Genomic DNA, 19,197 nt, shown 5'->3' with positions numbered 1-19,197 from the left:
CTTACACAGCTGGCCCAGTTTTCTTTCCACCCAGAGCCCAACTTGCACCCACAACCAGGTTGGCTTTTTGCTTTCCAAGCCCTGGATGCACTCCCTGGTGTGGAGAGCAAAGTGTTCCCTGGAGAATGCACCTGTGGATCCAGAGGCTCACATACTCCCTTAGTGATGGGTGGGGTGGGTGACAAGGAACGAAGCCTGCCTTGTGCCCTGGGCAGGAACAGCCCTGCCTGGAACCAACTTAAACACCCCATCCTGACCACTGGGAAGCAATCCCCAATGTCCCCCAAGTACAAACTCCAAGTTCAAAAGCAGCTCTGAATGAGAAGGGGGCCAAAATGAGTTATGAGACATCTCCCATGAGGACCAAGGCCAACACTTAGCCCAAGCGGATGGTAAGCCTCCAAGGCCCCTCTGGCAGCATGTCCCTGACCACCATCCCCGGTCTCACCCTGCCCCTCCGAACTCTGCCCCGGCCACCCCAGGCAACTCTTGGCTCCTGGCCCTTCTCTCCCTGCCCTCAGGCCTCTGCACATGTTGTTCTCCTTACCGGAACACCATTCCCCTCCCCTCCCTGTTAGTCTGGATAACTCATGCATTTGTCCATGTGTTCATTCAACAAAAATTCTGAGGGCCTCTTCTGTGGACTAGGCCCTGGGCTGGATGCCAGAGACAGGCTGTGAACCAGGCAGCCCAGGAAGGCCCCTGTTCTCATGGGGTTTGTGTTCCCAGGGGCTGGGGGATTGGGGGGAGCAGACAATGGACAGGTAATGATGTCCATGAACAAGGGTGCCATTTGGTGGGGAGACCTTGGAGCAGGCCTGGGTTTATCTCAACCAGGGAGGTCTGGGAAGGCCTCCCTGAAGTCATGGCCTTGTGGTGAGGAGCCCAGAACCAAGTACGAGGGGTTTGCTGGGAAGGGGGAAATTGAGGGAGAATAAGCATGTGCGAGGATGTGTGTCAAGCCAACTGGGAGTCCTGATTACCTCCAGACCTCGGTGAGACTCAAACGTCACTCCTCCAACAAGCCTGCCCCACCCTCTTCATGTCTGGGTGAACCCCAAGCTTCTTGCACATCCCCTGTAGGCCTCCTATCTGCCTGGCTCTCATGGTCAGTCATAGGTACCATGAAGGCAAGGCCACAGCTGTCCTGTTGAGCCGTGTATTCCCTCCAAGCACCTGCCAAGTCCTCCCTGCATGCTTCTTCTGAATGCAAGGAAGGAAGGTAGGCAGGTGGGGACATGTACACTCAGGGACAGTCCCCACACCCTTTGAGGGCAGCTCCCTCATTTAGCAAATTCCACTTAGTCGGGAACATTCCAGAACATCAAGCACTGTGCTGCCTCTCTGGGAGAGTCGGCAGCAGGGTCTCTGTCCACACTGTGGGCAGCGCTTTGCTGGCTGGCCTTCCAGAGCACGCAATGGGGAATGGCCGTGCACAGACAGGAGCAGCTATGTGTGGACTGGTCGGGGTATGGAGAATAAGGTGAGATCCTGCTGTGGAAATGTTATATCACTCTGCTTCTGGTTACAGTTCTGCTATGCTGAGAATTAGCATCTTTTTAAAAAAAAATTTTTTTTTTCAACATTTATTTATTTTTGGGACAGAGAGAGACAGAGCATGAACGGGGGAGGGGCAGAGAGAGAGGGAGACACAGAATCGGAAACAGGCTCCAGGCTCTGAGCCATCAGCCCAGAGCCTGACGTGGGGCTCAAACTCACGGACCGCGAGAGCGTGACCTGGCTGAAGTCGGACGCTTAACCGACTGCGCCACCCAGGCGCCCCGAGAATAAGCATCTTTTAGCTTAAGATAAAACACCTTGATGATTACTTGGTAATCAGACAAATTATATTACTGGACACATTCTAAAATGCCAAGCATGCAAAGCTGCCTTCCCTTGGACCCTGTCTAAGGCAAAATCCTCTAAGCTGGTAAAAGATGTTTCATTTGTCCTGAGCTTGGTAGGATGTCTGGGGAGCCAGCGTATCTCCCAGGAAGCTGAACATGGGTGAATGGGGAATGAGTTGCTGTCTTTATAACACCTAAGCTTTAAAAAAAAAAAAAAGACACTGAAATACATACATCAAAGAACAAGCCCCTTTAATTAAAATTCAGGAACTGGCAAAACTAAGTTGTGATTTTAGAATTTGTTTAATCTCAACTTTTGGGAAGAGAATGGGGGTATCTACTAGGCAGGACTCTTCTGGGGTGCTGGAAGTAATTTTCTTTTGTGATCTGCATGAGAGGTTCATGAGTGTGGGATTTTGCAATAATTCATTGAGCAGAACACGTCTGAGCCGTGCACGTTTTTGACATGTGCACTTTCCTGCATGCATGTTATATTTCAACTAAAAGAAGAAAGAGACGCACCAGTTCTGTAGGTCTGAGGGGAACTCAGAACAAGCTAGTAACTAGGCACACAGAGAGATAAAAGTAAGACCGCGGTCTCCTCGAATCGGCCATCTAGCCCCAGCCCTGGCCAGCACCTTGCCAATCCCTCCATCTTAGCACTGACCACGCTATAGAATGAGGGTTTTCTATCCATCCATCCCTCATAGAGCATTCTGGAGCATAGAGAGTGCATCTATTCCTGTCTGTATCACTTGTGCCTGCACAGAGATGTTCCAGAAAAGTCTGTTGAGTGAGAGAGAAAATGAGAATGAGGGGGGGTCCATGTGCAAACACTTAAAGCGTGAGGTGGAAAACAAACGGCCAGAGGGAGTGGAAGCAATGTGCCGCGGGGCTGGCTGGAATGTGTGGTAATGGCTGTTGGCAGAGGTGAGGTAACATGGGGTAACATGAGGTAACTGAGACCTGGGCTCAGTCAAGGGGTCAGGGGGTCGATGTGGGTGTGGATGGGAGCTGGGCAGCTACCGCACTCAACTGCTGAGGAGGGGGTGGCCTTAGTTTCGATGCCATTCCAGCAGCCGCTTCCCACGTGGAATGGGACTTAACGACCCTCCCTTCTTTTAGAGGCAAGTGCATACAGGTCATTTCAACTGGTCAGCACTGGACCTGCTAGCCGGTCGCCATTTCCCTTTTCAGAAGACGGGAAATATCAGGGAACACACATGCTTCCTTGCTTGTTTTTTCTGGACACTGAGGAGAGGCCTTGGGAAAAGAAGATATTGCTATTATGAGCACTGACTTACCGAACGCAGTCAGCTTTGCTATCTCCTTCAAACAGGAGTTTTTGTAGGACACAGCCTTGGACAGCTGCCAGAACCCCACAGGGACCCCCCTGCAAAGAAGGACACACATTAGTACCAGTGAGGACTGACCAGGGCAAACCTGGCTGTTCCTCCAGAACCAGCCTGCTCCCACCAGTTCCTGCCCCTCCAACACGGGCCTTTGATGTGCTGAGTACTTCTGCAAAGCACTGAGCCTAGTCACAGCGAGGGGGTGACAAAGGCCACGGTGCCCAGCACTGGAAGAAGAGCAAGTCTGCAATGTCTCATGGGAAGAAAACAGGCCTTCACTACCAGTCAGGTGTAAAACCAGGTTCATCACCATAGGTTCCCAGTCATCCAGAGAAATGCTTCCATGTCCACAGGCTGAGGGTGTCAACAGCTTACTCAGCTTCGAGGCCCATCCTAAAGGCCTCCCCCTCCAGGAAGTCTCCCCTGATCACCTCAGTACCCCCTGCAGCAGCCTCTGCTTATGTGAGCAATCTTTTGCCCAGGTGTGGCCTGCCTCAGCACCCATTATGTGTGTCTCTATTGTCCCCCCACCCCACGTTAGAGGAAGAAGGCTCCCTGAGGGGTTCATTCCTATAGGCATCAACAAGTACAAGGAATATCAGACTAGCAGATGTGGGTGCCCTTGAGCTGGGGGTGCAAAATGAGCTGAGCTTGGCCACACTAGGGACAAAGGCTAATGGTCTTGGGGTTCTTCCTCGGGCAGTGTGGGGCAGGGGAGCTTCCTGGGATTTGAGAAATGGAACCTCATTGGGCTGCTGTATTTAGAGTATCTTCTAGCCCTTAAAGTGTGTAACTTGGTAAATGTGTACACACCATGTCCAAATCCTGTTCCCGTCTGCCTACACTTCCCTGTCTTGAAAACACCTCCTCCTCACACACTTCTTCTCGAAGCTTCTCCTTTATTCAGGCTGCTTCCTGCCTCAAGTGTCCTCTCTCCAGCCCTGCTTGCAAAACCATTTCCCAATACTCTGCCTGTGGACCCACTCTGATGCCCCCAACAAACACAGAGCCTCCTTCTGCTCCTCTCAGAGAAGGTTCTGGACACTGAGGAGAAGTCTTCATAGAGTAAGGGTCACACTCCCCAGCTCTTGCTCTGCCAACCACACATGAAATTCCAGCACTGGGTGACAACCTGGCAAACACAGGGCTAGTCGGCACTGAAGAGCTCAGGAAATGCTCGCAGGACTTACCAAACTGGGGGACATCCTGCCCCTGTCTGTGATGGGCCCCCAGAAATGTCCCTGGGAAACCTAAAAGCAACCTGCCTTGTTCTGCACGATGCCGTATTTTAACGAGGCTTTGTCATTAAAGGAAAAACTCTGAAGTTTCCATTCCTCATTGAAACAGCAAAAGCTGGAACCAAACAGAAGGGCCTTTATGTCCTGTCAAAAGAAGAGAGAGTTTCGTCAGTTGTCTTAAAAGTAAACAATAACACACTGCGCGGTCTACGGATTCCCACAGGAGCTGGTCTTGCATTCTAGCAGGGCATCCCGTTTTCCAGCAGGGTTATTTATTTTCTTTTTCTTTTGCAAACTCATTATTATCTGAGAAAAGAGAAAAGTCGATCCTGAGGGCCTCATCTCTGCAACGTCCATAAACCAAACCAGCCTGTGCTGACCTGGGCCCAAGTCTTGGTAGGTTCTTTAGGGGAAACTGAAACAGAAACTTTTAGCTCTAGAAGGGATCTTGGAGGTTCTTGGCTGTACACGGTAACCACCTGTGGAATGTTTAACCATCCTGATGCTCAGGCCACATGCCAGGCCAACTAAATCAGAACGCTTGGGTGTCAGACTCCAGTATCTATGATTTTAAATGCTCTCCAGACAATTCCAATGTGCAGCTACATTTGAGAACTGGTGCTGACAGACAGGCTTAGCAAACTACGTCCCACAGGCCAAACTTGGCCCCACACATGTTCTGAGGATAAAGTTTTATTGAAGTACAGTAACACCCATTTGCTTACATACGTTGGCATTTGCTTCTATGCTGGCTTTTACGTTACGATGGCAGAGTTGAGTGGTTGTAACAGAGAGCCAAAAATAAACGATCTGGCCCTTTTTGGAAACAGTTTGCCAGCCCCTGCTCTAATACTCTTACTACAGGGAAGAATCTCCTCTACAACTTCACCCACAAGTGGTCCCCCATGAACTCAGCTTGAAACCCAACAACCCAGGGAGGGGTTCCCACCCCCTCCCAAGGCAGCCCCTCCATTTTTCCACAGCTCTGTCTTCCCCAAACTTCTAGATGACACTGATCTCACAGTTCATCTCCCATAAACCAAAGCCCCACCCTCCAGAGCCCCAGAAAGTGCCAACCCCTCCACCTGACCAGCCCTGGAAGGCAGAGCCTCTCCCTGGATACCCCCTCCTTATGCCAGCTCCCTCCTCTCTCTCCACCATGGTTTTACACCCAAGGTCTCTGAAGGGCCATCTCATGGGTTCTGTTGCCACCTCTCCAGGTCAGATCTTTCTTATAGATTCAGATTATTTCCCTCTAGAATCGGTTCTCTTTTGCTTTTCATTAAGAAAATCTCAGCGACAGGGGCGCCTGGGTGGCGCAGTCGGTTAAGCGTCCGACTTCAGCCAGGTCACGATCTCGCGGTCCGTGGGTTCGAGCCCCGCGTCAGGCTCTGGGCTGATGGCTCAGAGCCTGGAGCCTGTTTCCGATTCTGTGTCTCCCTCTCTCTCTGCCCCTCCCCCGTTCATGCTCTGTCTCTCTCTGTCCCAAAAATAAATAAACGTTGAAAAAAAAAATTTTTTTTTAAAAAAAAAGAAAATGTCAGCGACAGAAGCATTTGTCAACATGTCAGCCCATCAACATGGGCTGGCGGCACACAGGAGAGAAGCCTGGGCGAATTCATCTATCAGGGTTTGCTTTTCCTTCTTGTGCCAACAACAATCATCCGTGTATTTGAACTGAGTTTTTTGAGAGCCTAGAAACTATAGGCTGACTGAAGCCCATGTCTGTTCTCTTAATCACAGAATGACAGCCCCCAGCTAGGCACAGCATGGTCACCAGGTCACAGAGTTAACAGCCTGGAAACCTGGGTGCTATGGATGCCATGTGCCCTGAGCCCTCCTTTTCTCTGGGTGGGCCTTAGTTTTTCCAGCTGCTTTTGGAGATGCTACTGCTGGGTGGTCTGAAGTTAGGGGCCTCTAGGGCCCTTCCCAAAATAGGAGTGTTGTGTTCACAGCAAATAATCACAGCCTCGTGGCTACAGATAGCCAGAGCACTTTTCCCAGGCTTGGGGCCATGTAAAAGTGTCCGACCCCCCAACACACACACCCATGCCCTCCATGGTTTGAAAGAAGGAAAGAAAAGGGAAGAGAGGAAGGGGAAGGGGAAAAAAAATCTCTAGAAAAATCTTTGACTTTTTTATCTGTGTGCTGAGTAAATAGGGGGTCAGCTGTGTCCCCAGACATTTTAGCTTTTCCTCCTGGATCCTGGCTGAAAAGCCAGTGGGATAGTGTAAGAGCAGCATTCCATCCCACAGGAACCACTGGCCAAGGGGAGGGGTAAGGCCATCTGGCAGCTGAGATGGTGAGGAATCCAGGGCATCCCTGCAGAGGAGGCCGATAAGGCCAGGAACCTGCCCCTTAAGTCCTCTCAAGTCCCTCCAGGAGGCCACTGGTGTGAACCCAGTGGTGCTGAGGAATTGTTAAAACCCTCCTGTCCTTCCCTCACTGCAAGCCCAGCCTAAGCCCAGCATGGGGGACGAGCGCTAAAACAGAGCCGCTCTAATGAGGACAATTCTCCCAGTGCCGTCACAACTCTGGAGTGGCCCACTGCAGATGTGCAGAAGCGGCTCCGGGCCAAAAGAAGCACGAGACCCTGGAATGTCTGAGTGGGAGGAGGCTGTACCCACACTTCTTCCTGGAGAAGACCACACCCCATTTTCCTGACTCTCAGTTCAGGTTCTTCTATACCACGCCCGAATTTCCACTTGAACAACGACTGAGACATAAGATGGTTGGGGTCAGGGGGATCATAACCACCTCACCCACACCAGTTCACATCAAAACAGCTTCAATTCACACCACACCAATTCACACCAATTCAAATCAAGACGTATGAACGCGCACTTTCAAGTTGACAACGCACCTTGGCCACTGAGAGGTCGATTGGCTTTGACACTATCTGCAGCTTGAGCATGGATGGGACTGGAGACAGGATGACTTCTTCCCTTACCAATTCATCCTCCACATCCTCTGAAAGAAAACCGGGGCACGTGAGCTCCTTGTTATGACCCACGGGGAACAGAATAAGAAATAACACCAAGGGCATGGATGAGTTTGAAGGAAGGGAGGGCTTCCCCACCCTCCACCTGCCTCTCCCCCTTGGGGCTCCCAGGCCTTCACAAGAAGGAGAAAAGACAGAGTAAGGGCCCTGGTTCCTTGTCGCAGTCCCATGCTGGTCCATGGCACAAGGATGCCGGCGGGCACAAGGTGGTTACCGGTCCACTAGAAAGCTCTGCCTGTGGACATGCAGTGAGACAGGAGCCTGGGGCCGAAGCCACGGAGTCAGGCCCAGAAGAGCCTCACTCAGACACATTTCTTACAAAAGATAGGCATGGCACGCAAACCTGTGCCTGAGGACAAACATGAAGAGGGCAGAATTAGGGGGAAAAAACACCACTGTTCCTGATAAAATAACAACAGATTATCACTGTCGCAGCTTTCACTTACCAGCCACTTGTGTTTTAACGCCTAGGTCCCATAACAGCCCAGGACAAAGTAATTATTGTCACCCTTACTTGCAGATGCAAAACTGAGGCTTAAAGAAGTGAAATGACTGGCCTGACATCACACAAAAGGAAAAGCGACAGACACGATAAAACCCAGGCCAGCTCCTGATCGTTCTGTCTTCCTGCCAACCAGACCTCCCTGGACCTCCAGCTGGAAGGGCCACTAAGTCACCTGCCACTCACAGTCGTCTTACAGCTGAGGTGACGGAGGCCCAGAGAGGGTCCCAGCATGGGTCTCCCAGCCGGGCCTCCCTCTCAAGATTGCACCCACAGCCGTAGCATTTACCAGAACACTCAGAGGAAGGACCCAAGTGTAAACAATCCAAGGTAATTATGCTGGCAAAACAGAGCAGACCAGTCTCCAGAGAGCCTGTTGAACCATCCCCGCCTCCCATTTTCCTGAGACTAAATGATTATTTAAAAAGTACACCACACGACATAGAAATCAACATCATCTCCTATAATTCTGTATATCTAGGACTATAGAAATGTCATTGTCCCTGCCCCACTTCTTCTGGAGAGGCTATCCAAAGGCCAACACCCCCAGGACACATGTTTTATATCCCATTCTACAGGCTCCTTTTCTTCCCTTGGGGAGGAACAGGCACAGCAGCACAAGACCAGCTCCCAGAGTCCCAGTCCACTGAAAAGGAGACCCTCCCACCTTTAGGCTGAAAACAAAAATTAAAAATAAGCCTGGAATTTAAATGAGAATCTGAATTTAAATGCAAACTCTTCTTAGTTAGGGTCTCTGAAAAAGCCACCCTGTGACCATGGTCTTATAAAAGCACCCTGAAATAATGACCAGATGTTCACTTAGCAACATGCATGGGTCTTAAAAACAGGGTGCTGGGTAGAGAAGGCAAGAACACAAATAAGATATATATATATATATATATACACACACACACACACACACATACACATATATATATATATATACATACACACACATATATATAACACAATATGATTTACATCCATTACAAATATATGCACACAAACACTATGCATTTTGCAAGAATATGCAAGAAAACAGATACCAACTAAATACACGAGAATGACTGCTTGAGGAGAGGAGGATCATGGGAGGGTGGGGGTGGGGCTAAAAAATGAAGGAAAGGCAGGAGAGAGAGAAGGAGAGAAAGCGAGGGAGGGAAGGAAAGAAGGATGAAGGGAGGAAAGGGAGAGAGGCCAAGGGGAAGGCTCTGCAAAGATCAATACTGAGAATGTTCCCTGAAGGAATAGAGATGTGTGATTAATTCAACCCTGGGCAGCTGAGGCCCAAAACAGAGTAGGGGAGAGTAACCTGAGTGATTCCACCAGGCCCTGAAGGGCTCCTTGCAATCACTCAGGCCAGATTGTTTCCTGGAGGCATAGAAGGGGCAGTATTTAAGCCTATTTGGAGGCTTCTGTTTAGTCTGAGGTTGTCCGGAAGGGAGCCCGGGCCGAAATGTGCCTGCTCGGGGCTCCATGAAGTAAATCTGAGGATGAAGGTTGGGGGCCCAGATTGGGTGGAGCCCCTAAAAGAAGGCAGCCTCCCTTGGCTTCTGCCAGGAGGAAGTTGGCCCCTGTGCAGGGATTTGGTTCAGGACCACATAGCAGGCCTCAGGCCCAGATGTGGTGGGACCGCCATGCAAAGGAAAAACAAAGCAGTCCAGAATGACATGTTGGCCAAGCAGACAAAACCATCTGCAAATGCCGGTGGTTTAAGAATGCTATTTTTAAGGCCCTGGTATAAGTGTCTGGTTGAAAGAAGGAAGGGAGCTTGCTTCCCATACCACTTTATCTACCCTTTGGAGGAAAATGTATATATGTGGTAATATATAATAAAGGTCCATATACCTCTTTTTCCAGGTACCCTAATCACTATTTCCCGCTGACTACAGATATCTTCTCCTGGAAGTGCCCCACCACCCCAGACTCCAGAATCTCAGCACGGCACCCCTCCAGGCTTCGGTTTTGATAACACACTCCATCTCCCCAGTCCTCCCCCAGGGACTCAGGCTGAGACCTTAGCCCTCTCTCCCACATCATGATGATCTAACCTCCCAATCATTCTGCCTCCAGGATGTCTCATACCTCACCCCCGCCTTTTTCCCCTCCGCTGTTACAGGAATATGTCATTCTTTTTCTATCTGTTCATTAAGCACTTCACTGAGCATCCATGAGGTGCCAGGAATTATGTGGGAGAGTGGAGGTCCAGGATGAGTAAAGCATAACCCGTGCCTTCAAGGAGCACACTGCCTGGGGGCGGCGAGAAGCCCAAACAAATAATGGAACATGAGTTCCACTTAAAATAGGGACAGTGCAGGGGCGCCTGGGTGGCGCAGTCGGTTAAGCGTCCGACTTCAGCCAGGTCACGATCTCGCGGTCCGTGAGTTCGAGCCCCGCGTCAGGCTCTGGGCTGATGGCTCAGAGCCTGGAGCCAGTTTCCGATTCTGTGTCTCCCTCTCTCTCTGCCCCTCCCCTGTTCATGCTCTGTCTCTCTCTGTCCCAAAAATAAATAAACGTTGAAGAATTACTATTTAAAAAAAAAAAATAGGGACAGTGCGAGGGTTTTAAGAGCAGAAGAGAAGAGGTAAATAGCTCTTCCTTAAAGGGTCAGAGAAGCTTTCCATAAGAGCTAAATATTTGAGCAGGGTCTTGAAATACCCAGAGGATTTCACCAGACAGAACAGGGGCCCAATCACATCTTTTCTCGACTATTCCAAGAACCCCCTCCCTGGTCTTCCAATATCCAGGCTCTTACTCCTAAAATCTATCCTCCGCACATATCCAGAGATAGCCCCAAAGCCACAGCCCTGCACACATTACTGCCCCCACACAGAATTTTCAAGTGCTCTTTACTGGCTAATGATTTATGGTCAAGCTCATTAGCACAGCACTCAAATCATCCCCACTCTTCCACAACTTTGTTCCCAGCCTCATCTCCCCTGACCCTACAACTTCCCCTCCAGGCCACTCACCTCAAGCCAATCACTCCCTCACCCTGCAGGCCTTGCATGTAAGGTCTGTTGCACATCTCTGCTTGGCGAGACCTTGCTCAACCTTCAAAGCCCCGTCTAAATACCACCTCATTATGCAAACCTCTGGAACCCACCACAGAACTCAGCTTATACGTGTCTAGAAGCAGTGATGAACTGCTGATCATCTGCTTTATATGCTGCTGTCAGAGGACACCTCTCTTCCTTTGTCCCACCCAACCTGGCCCTCCAAGAAAGCAAGCCCGCTTTTTATTCACCTCAATCTGCTCAGCCTCATCTATGCCCTGACATATAACTGCTAACAAGTCTGTAGAACTACAGCAAAGGAAAATGAATCAGGGTGGAGAAGAAAATGCCATTCCTCTAACTAAGTTTTGTTCCTTTCTCCTCTTCACCCCAAAACTTCTGTCCCTTTCCCTTGGTGACTGCGTTCCATGATCTCTTACCTTCTATTTCTTTCCCCTTTTCTAAATCATTAGCTGAGCCACTAGCAAAGAGGGGTCTGCCTCCCTCTGGAAAACACACACACACACACTTCAAACAACTGAGTTCTGAGAGAATTGCTAAAAGCCTTCCTTCCAGTAGAAGCCCTTTGGGTTCTGAAGGCCAGGAAGTGCTTCGTTTTATGTCCAAACAGGAGTGGCTTTCACTGGAAAATCTTCAAGTGCAGTGCTTTACAGAAACGCTTCAGATGCCAGCATTTGCTGGCTCTGGACCTCATTCTGCATCGCCGTGGGCAGAACTGCCCCTTCCCGGGCTGGCCAAGTGATCCCCACCAGCCATTTCTGATGATTAAAACTCGAAGGAATTGTTACCTCTGACGCAAGCTGAGCAGAATAAATAAACCCCTGCCTCATCATTCCGAGAGGCCCCTGCCTTTCAACTTCATCAAAGCGAACTGTCAGACTGCACGTCACACACAAGTAACTTCTAAAGAGAGCGCTGCTTTCTTCCTTCGCTTTAAAAGGAGTGCTTAAAAGGAGAGGAAAGAGGAAAAGTCACTGAACGGCTGTCGTCTGCCAAGATGGCCAAACAGGTAAATCGCTGGCTTTCGGAAGAAGAGCAAATGTCAACAGCACTCAAGCCTCATCCTTTCGTGCCTGGTCACTGGTTTGCCATCGTCCATTCTACTGCTGCTTTGCCAAGCCCTGCAAACACATCGGTCTTTGGGGAGTGGAGAAGTACACAAAGGCGAACAAAAGATTACTTCCAAACTAAAGAGTGGGTGGACACGTTCTCTACCTTGATCTGAGAGAGCAGTTACATGGGTGTACACATACGTGCAAATGCACTTAAGATGTATGTACTATGCACTTCACTGTATTTTATGCCTCAATAATACATCGATAAAAGTTTTTAAAGGATGGTCTCCCCCAGGCAAAGCTGTCGTCTAGAGACCTTTGTAGGTTCTGAATAGTCCTAAAAGAACCTCCAAATGCAAAAAAGGCTCCTCTGCATCCCACCCACCCCCCAGCCCCGTGTGGGTCCAGAAATGCCCAGACTTCTTATAAGGATTTCTCCAGGACAGAAAGAAAGCAGAAGAAGACAGCAACCCAAAAGAGAGAAGCCCGCTCTACTCACTGGGCCAGCCTCTCCTTCCTGAGATCAGGTGGGAGGAAAGGAGTCCCCACCCACTGCCTCCCAGATGGAGCAAATGAAGACCACTGGACCCTGATGGGCACAGCATACAGGTATCAGCTGCACTTACCAAGCTGCAAAACGCTCAGCTCCCCATCAGCCTTGCTGGACACTGGCAATTGATTTTTCCTAGAAAAAAAAGAAAATGTCAATGTACCAGAGGAAAATATAAACAGCAGAGAAGAATGCAGGGAGCGCTGGCTGGGGGTTCAGGAGATGGGTTCTCTCTAGCCCTGGCCCTGCCCCTCATATGTGCCTTGCCCCAGTCACTCTCCCTTCTCTGAGCCACAGGTTCCATATTGGATGGGACCAAATTGCCTCCAAAAGTGCCTTTCAATTCTGTGTTCTCACACACACACACCAGCCAATACAGGATGATAAACCCTGTAGTTTGACACTTGCCAAGAACCAAAATGCAAGCATATCTTGCTGATGTCATTATGATACTGCTAGAAAACACACACACCCACACACACACACGCGCGCGCGCGCACACACATAAGTTCTTGTAATCACTGCCCAGATTTTTTTCATCTCATTCTATTTTCTTTTTTGTTTATTTCCTTTCTCCCAGCTTTTTTGTAAAGCTATCAGCTACCATTTATAAGAAACCTCTAAAGTGCACCAAAAACCTATTCTGTGATTCTGATTTGCAAGTTCAGGTATGTATGTGTGGAGCTTTCTAAAAATGGCCCACCTGTATTTTAGCTCTCTTTAGATATTTTTCCCCTCCAGCATGCATCGATTTGTACTAAAGTAAAATCTTTTCTTTTAAAGAATGTATTAAAAATAACAATATTACATCACTCTCTGAAAACCCATTCACTACGTTAAAATGACAGCTCTTTTGAACGTGGAATTGAAATATATTTTCCTCCAACATCCTTGCAGGGTAAGATATGATTGAAGTAACAATCGTAATCTCGCCATGGTTCGTTCTATTGAATTGGCTTCCTCCTGAAGATGTATTGAAGGGGTGTGAGTGGAAGACCATGGAGGACTCACGGTACCAAATCTGTGAGCACGTACTGCTTTGGACTCTGGGTTTCTTTTCTGGCTCCAGAACACAGAGCTCCTTCCCCCACCCTCCCAGGCAGCCCTAATCCTCCCCCACTGGCTCAAGCCTATTTTCCTCAATTCAAAATGGCAAAATTCCTGTGTCCCTACACGACCAGGATTCTGCGAGCATTCTCCTGGGGACTGGTAAAAGAACAAGCTGGAAAGAGCATTTAAGGCCTGAAGGGGCAGTAGAAGGAGGTGACGGAAGAAGCAGTACAGATGCTGTGTCAGAGCCCCTCTTCCCCAGCCTGCAGCAATGAGAAACAGCATGCTCATCAGAAGCTTCTGGAAGCGTACCTCTCACACGGCAACTGGCTATGCCACTGAAGGCTGAGGACCGGAGTCCCACTTTTATCTGTCCCTTCTATCACTCTTCCCTCCGGGGACTAAGGCAGAATGCCTCCCCCCTGCACCTCACTATCCGTTTCTGCAAAGTGAGGACTGAGGCATGGTACTAAATGGCCTCTAACACCTGCCTTGAATCATTTCAAGCGGGGAACAGCAGGCACAAAGCCATCTCTGGACTACCCCGGAGGAAGTAACATCTCCCTTGTACCCATCTCTGTTCTCTGCCTCTTCATCTGTCACCCGGATCATTGGAATGGCCTCCTCACGGGTTTCCTGACCCCCAGTGTGATGCCCCACCCCAGACCATCTTCACATGGGTGTCAAAGGCATCTTTCTAGAAAACAAACCTGACCGTGCCACAGCCTGGCTGAAGTTCTTCCAGGGTTCCCCATCGTCACCACCAACAACAATAATATTTATAAAAATGACAGCAATCATAGCAACAAACACTCTCGGACTCCTTTGACTGTTCTAGGCACTGTGCTGAGTGCTATGCAAGCAACAAAAGCCATCTGCTCCTCAGGACGGCCTTATGAAGTAGCCGTTGTGCTGAGCCTCAGAGAAGTCCGGTAATTTTCCCAGTTACACAGCAAGCAAGTGGCAGCACAGGAATTTGAACCCAGGCAATGACCCCAAAGACAAAGGCAGCAACCACCACACATATTGCTTCCTTAAAAAATAAAATCCAGGATGGAGTGCCTGGCTGGCTTAGTCAGCGGAGCCCGCGACCCTTGATCTCGGGGTCGTGAGCTTGAGCTCCACGCTGCGGGTAGAGGTTACTTAAAAATAAAAATAAATAGGGGCGCCTGGGTGGCTCAGTCGGTTAAGCGTCCGACTTCAGCTCAGGTCACGATCTCGCGGTCCGTGAGTTCGAGCCCCGCGTCAGGCTCTGGGCTGATGGCTCACAGCCTGGAGCCTGCTGCCGATTCTGTGTCTCCCTCTCTCTCTGCCCCTCCCCCGTTCATGCTCTGTCTCTCTCTGTCCCAAAAATAAATAAACGTTAAAAAAAAATTTTTTTTAATAAATAAATAAATAAACAAACAAACAACATAAAACAAAACCCAGGCCCATTAGGGTGCCCTATGGGCTATCATGACCTGGCCACCTACCACTCCACCCTCTGCACCCTCACACTCCACGCGCATCTCCTGAATGCTGAGCTTCTCAGCCTCTGCCTCTATACCTTTTCGTAAGCCCTTCCCTTATGCTAGAATATACTTTGGCAAACTCATGCTAATCCCCTACAGCCCAAGTGGGATGCCACCTCTTTCTCAACTCCAAATGTGCGTTCCTTCATTTCTTCACCTCTCATTCAGCAAACATGGGGCAGTTATCCGGCAGGCCAATCTCCCTGCCCAAAGGAGACCCGGGCATGCAAAAGGACGAGACATAAATTGCAATTTGACATGGTGTGGTGGGCTGGACAACAGCCCCCAAAGATATCCTGTGACTAGTGCCTCATATGGCAGAAAAGACTTTGCAGATAGCATTCACATTGGGGATCTTGGGATGGGAGAGGGTATCCTGGATTACCCAAGTGGGAACGATGTAATTACAAGTGTCCTCATAAGAGGGAAGGAAGCAGAAGGAAATACGACCCGGAAGAGGAGGGGTGGTATCACACCAGAGGCAGAGGTTGGAGGGACGCACTCTGAAGACGAAGGAAGGGCCACAAGTCAAGGACGTGGGTGGCCATGAGAAACTACAAAAGCAAAGAAACAGATTCTCCCCTGGTGTCTCCAGAAAGAACCAGCCCTGCCGACACCTTGACTTTAGCCCCAGTGGAACTGATGTCAGACCTTGATCCTCCAGAACTTAGTGCCATAATAATAAACTCATGTTGTTTTAAGCCACTAAGTTTGTGGGAATTCATGACAACAGCCACAGGAAATGAATACATACGGTAAGAGAAATAAACAAGGAGGGACGAAGGACCATGGATTTTCTGGGTCAGCTCTGTACCCCGCATGCCCAGCACCTGGTCAGGGCTCCATAAATGGGTGCTAAGTACCAGAGTGACCCTCACAGAAGTGAGGTGACTCACACAAGGTCATGCAACTTAGGAGTGCCCAAGCCAGAACTCAAACCCAGGCCGCTGGCTCCAAATGCTTTATTTTGTTCTTTCTTCTATCTCATGCTTCCTTCCCCTGTCTGGAACCCTCCATGGCTTCCCGTGGCCCACAGGACAAAATTCAAACCTCCCAAGTGGCCCCCTTGGCTCCTGGGGGCCAAGCCTTGGAGGATGTGGGTGGCCAAGAGCCACGGTGAGAGGGTGGTGATGATTTTCCTGCCGCATAGGGTACAGCCAGGCCTCTCCTGGGTCATGGGACTTCCACCCGGAGCGCCATCCATCAGCCGCAAAAGCCCAGCTCAGATGCTTTGTGCCCATTTCCCATAGATCTCATCACCAGAGGAGACTTCAATTATGCTCACACTCAGGGAATGTGTTTATTGTTCCTTTCATGTGTCCCTTTGTGGCATAAGCATTGCAAAGTTTAAAAGGTCAGTTTAAAAGCATGTTCTTGCCTTTGAGTGAAAAGCTATTATGCAAAACAATGACAAAAAGATAAATCAAGGAGTCAAAACACTTTTTCAAAATGCGATTGTGCAGATAACCCAGAGACATGTGTCAGAGTGTGCATCTAATAAATCCGCAGGAGCCGGGCTGTAGACACCCAGCTTGTCCGCTGTGTCTGAGGTCACCACTTCCTACCCAAGCTCCCCTTTGTGGCCCCGAGGGAGAAGCAAGGACCAGGGCGCTGCAGGTGTTCAGGGCTACACGGGGCCAGGACTCAATCCCACGTAACTGAATCTTGTCTGGGTAGGAAGAGCTACTTGGAGACCTGAGTTCTCATCCCTTCTCTCCCAAACTCTGCATGCCCGCAGGCAAGTCATTTACCCTCTGTGGGCATCAAGTGCCTCATCTGTCCCTCAGGGGAAGCCTGAGCATGCTGGTCATTGCAGGACATGACCAGGTGCAGGGGCTCCATGAAGCCTGAGGTGCCGGGTCACACTAGTTTTGAAGATGCTCTACTGCCTCTACAGTCCCACATTCTCAATATTTCACTAGCTCTTAACATAAAAAAAGAGACGAGGAGATGCTCCTTCCTGAATGTTTGGTACTGGACACGTGGCTAAATAAGTTACGGAGTACAAAAGAAAGGTGTCCCATGAGAATAAAGATATTGACCACTTACTATATATTCTATTTGATGAAAACTCAGAACCCAGTGTGAACGGAGTCCAAATTGACCCCACTCACGCGGCACAGGAATCCAGAATAAATAACATAAAATTTTCCTGAGCCAGTGATACCCTAGCACACCTAACTAACGCAATGTAAAAGTATCTGGAGGGGCACTTCTACAAAGCAGGTCATACAAGATTCCCCAGGGGAGACAGATTTTTTTTTAAGCCCCACTGAAAATATGCTCAACACTAAAAACTGGTAAATATATGAGAAAATCATGCATCATAAGTGAAAGCCAGATGACACAGCCAATAGGACTCCCAAGAACTTGAGATGATAGAACAACAATCTAAAAGAGACTGTAGTTAGAATAGGAAGACTTTTTAAAAAGGAATGGAAAGCAGAGGCACCTAGCTGGCTCAGTTGGTAGAGCATGTGACTCTTGATGTCGGGGTTGTGAATTTGAGCCCCACACTGGGTATGGAGATTACTTAAAAATAAAATCTTTAAAACAAAAAAAAAGAGGGGCGCCTGGGTGGCTCAGTCGGTTAGGCATCCGACTTCGGCCCAGGTCATGATCTCGCAGTTCGTGAGTTCGAGCCCCGCGTCGGGCTCTGTGCTGACCACTTGGAGCCTGGAGCCTACTTCGGATACTGTGTCTCCCTCTCTCTCTGCCCCTCCCCCTCTCATGCTCACACTCCTTCTCTGTCAAAAATAAATAAACTTAAAAAAAAATTTTTTTTAAAAAAGAAAGAAAAAGGAATGGAAATTATAAGGAAAGACATAGACACTATACAAAAAGAATGAGCCATTTTGAAAAGTAAATACAATCATAGAAATAAAAAACTTATGGACATATAAGGATGGTAACAGATAACAACATATGAAATTTACATAGAAAATGCCGTGAATCTGTGCTAGGGGAGGGAGTGAGGGAGGAAGACAGGGACAGGTCATGGACAGCTCTTCTCTGTACGACACCATCACCTAATAAATGTAAAAGGAATGAGAATATGATAAAAATTAGACAATCACCATTTTATAAACTCCTAATATGGGAAAAGATTATCAATGGATGGTAAAACCACTGGTTAAAAACTTTTTGAGGAACGGGATAATCATCTAGTCTGAAAGTTACCGATTTCTCATTAATTGCAAAAGGGAAAATTTCCTTTATAATGATGGAGAGATTGGCAGGAACCACCTTAATGGAGTGATCCAATTTAGCATCAGCAGAAATCAAACAAGCTGACATTATGTGCTCCTGATGTGATGTAATAGGAAATACACAACATCACATATGTATTGTCCTTGCCCAAAACGTGTTTAATTAACATAAACCTAATAATGAAACAGACATTATCTAGAATGTGGTCATTCCATAAGACAACAAGACTATACTCGTGAAAAACTAAGAATAGAAAGGAAATTGAGATTAAAAGAGACTAGAGAGACATGACAGCCAAATGCAGGTAAACCTTGAATGGATCCTGGATTGAAACAACTAAAGCCTAAGAGAACATTTTGGAGCCATGTGGGGGAAATCTGATTATGGGCTTTATGTTAGCTGATGTTACAGAAATTTCTTGGGTGCCTTAATGGTACTGTGGTTAGGCAGTAGAACATTCTTGTCCTTAGGAAACGCAAGCTGTGATATTTGGGGATGAAATGCCACAATGCCTGAATTTTACTTTCAGGGAAATCATCAAAAATGTATGGGTTACAAACATGCGGAGAGGGGAGAAGGGAGAGGGAGAAAAAACAAATGCGACAAAGTCCTAGAATCACTTAATGTAGGTGAAGGTCGTATAAATGTTCATTTTTCCATTCTTTCAACTTTTCTATAGGTTAGATCTTCTTTAACATTGGGGGGAAACTTGGGGTAAGCTTAAACAGGAGATCAGATACAATGAAGAGATAAGAAATTACTAGGGGCCATCACATGACATGACCTGGAATGCAACTCAATCCAAAGAGATCAAATATATGAAAGAGCAAAGAAGAGACATGGAGGGAAAAAACCTTAATTCCA

The 19,197-nt window shown here is 48.4% G+C and overlaps 1 protein-coding gene across 1 annotated transcript in view; it reads right to left on the bottom strand.

Annotated features, from left to right (window-relative positions):
* Positions 1 to 19,197, bottom strand: part of MINDY4 (MINDY lysine 48 deubiquitinase 4) — a 111,073-nt gene that overhangs the window by 47,246 nt on the left and 44,630 nt on the right. Inside the window, exons 6-9 of the mRNA XM_043589195.1 lie at positions 12,639 to 12,697; positions 7,301 to 7,407; positions 4,465 to 4,581; positions 3,152 to 3,240 (exon numbers count right to left, since the gene is read on the bottom strand). Of these exons, the coding sequence (XP_043445130.1) occupies positions 3,152 to 3,240; positions 4,465 to 4,581; positions 7,301 to 7,407; positions 12,639 to 12,697 (372 nt within the window). The remainder of the gene's footprint in view (positions 1 to 3,151; positions 3,241 to 4,464; positions 4,582 to 7,300; positions 7,408 to 12,638; positions 12,698 to 19,197) is intronic.

Source organism: Prionailurus bengalensis, chromosome A2, assembly GCF_016509475.1.
Source record: "Prionailurus bengalensis isolate Pbe53 chromosome A2, Fcat_Pben_1.1_paternal_pri, whole genome shotgun sequence".
NCBI classification, from domain to species: domain Eukaryota; kingdom Metazoa; phylum Chordata; class Mammalia; order Carnivora; family Felidae; genus Prionailurus; species Prionailurus bengalensis.
This window is presented reverse-complemented; position numbering and strand designations above follow the sequence as displayed.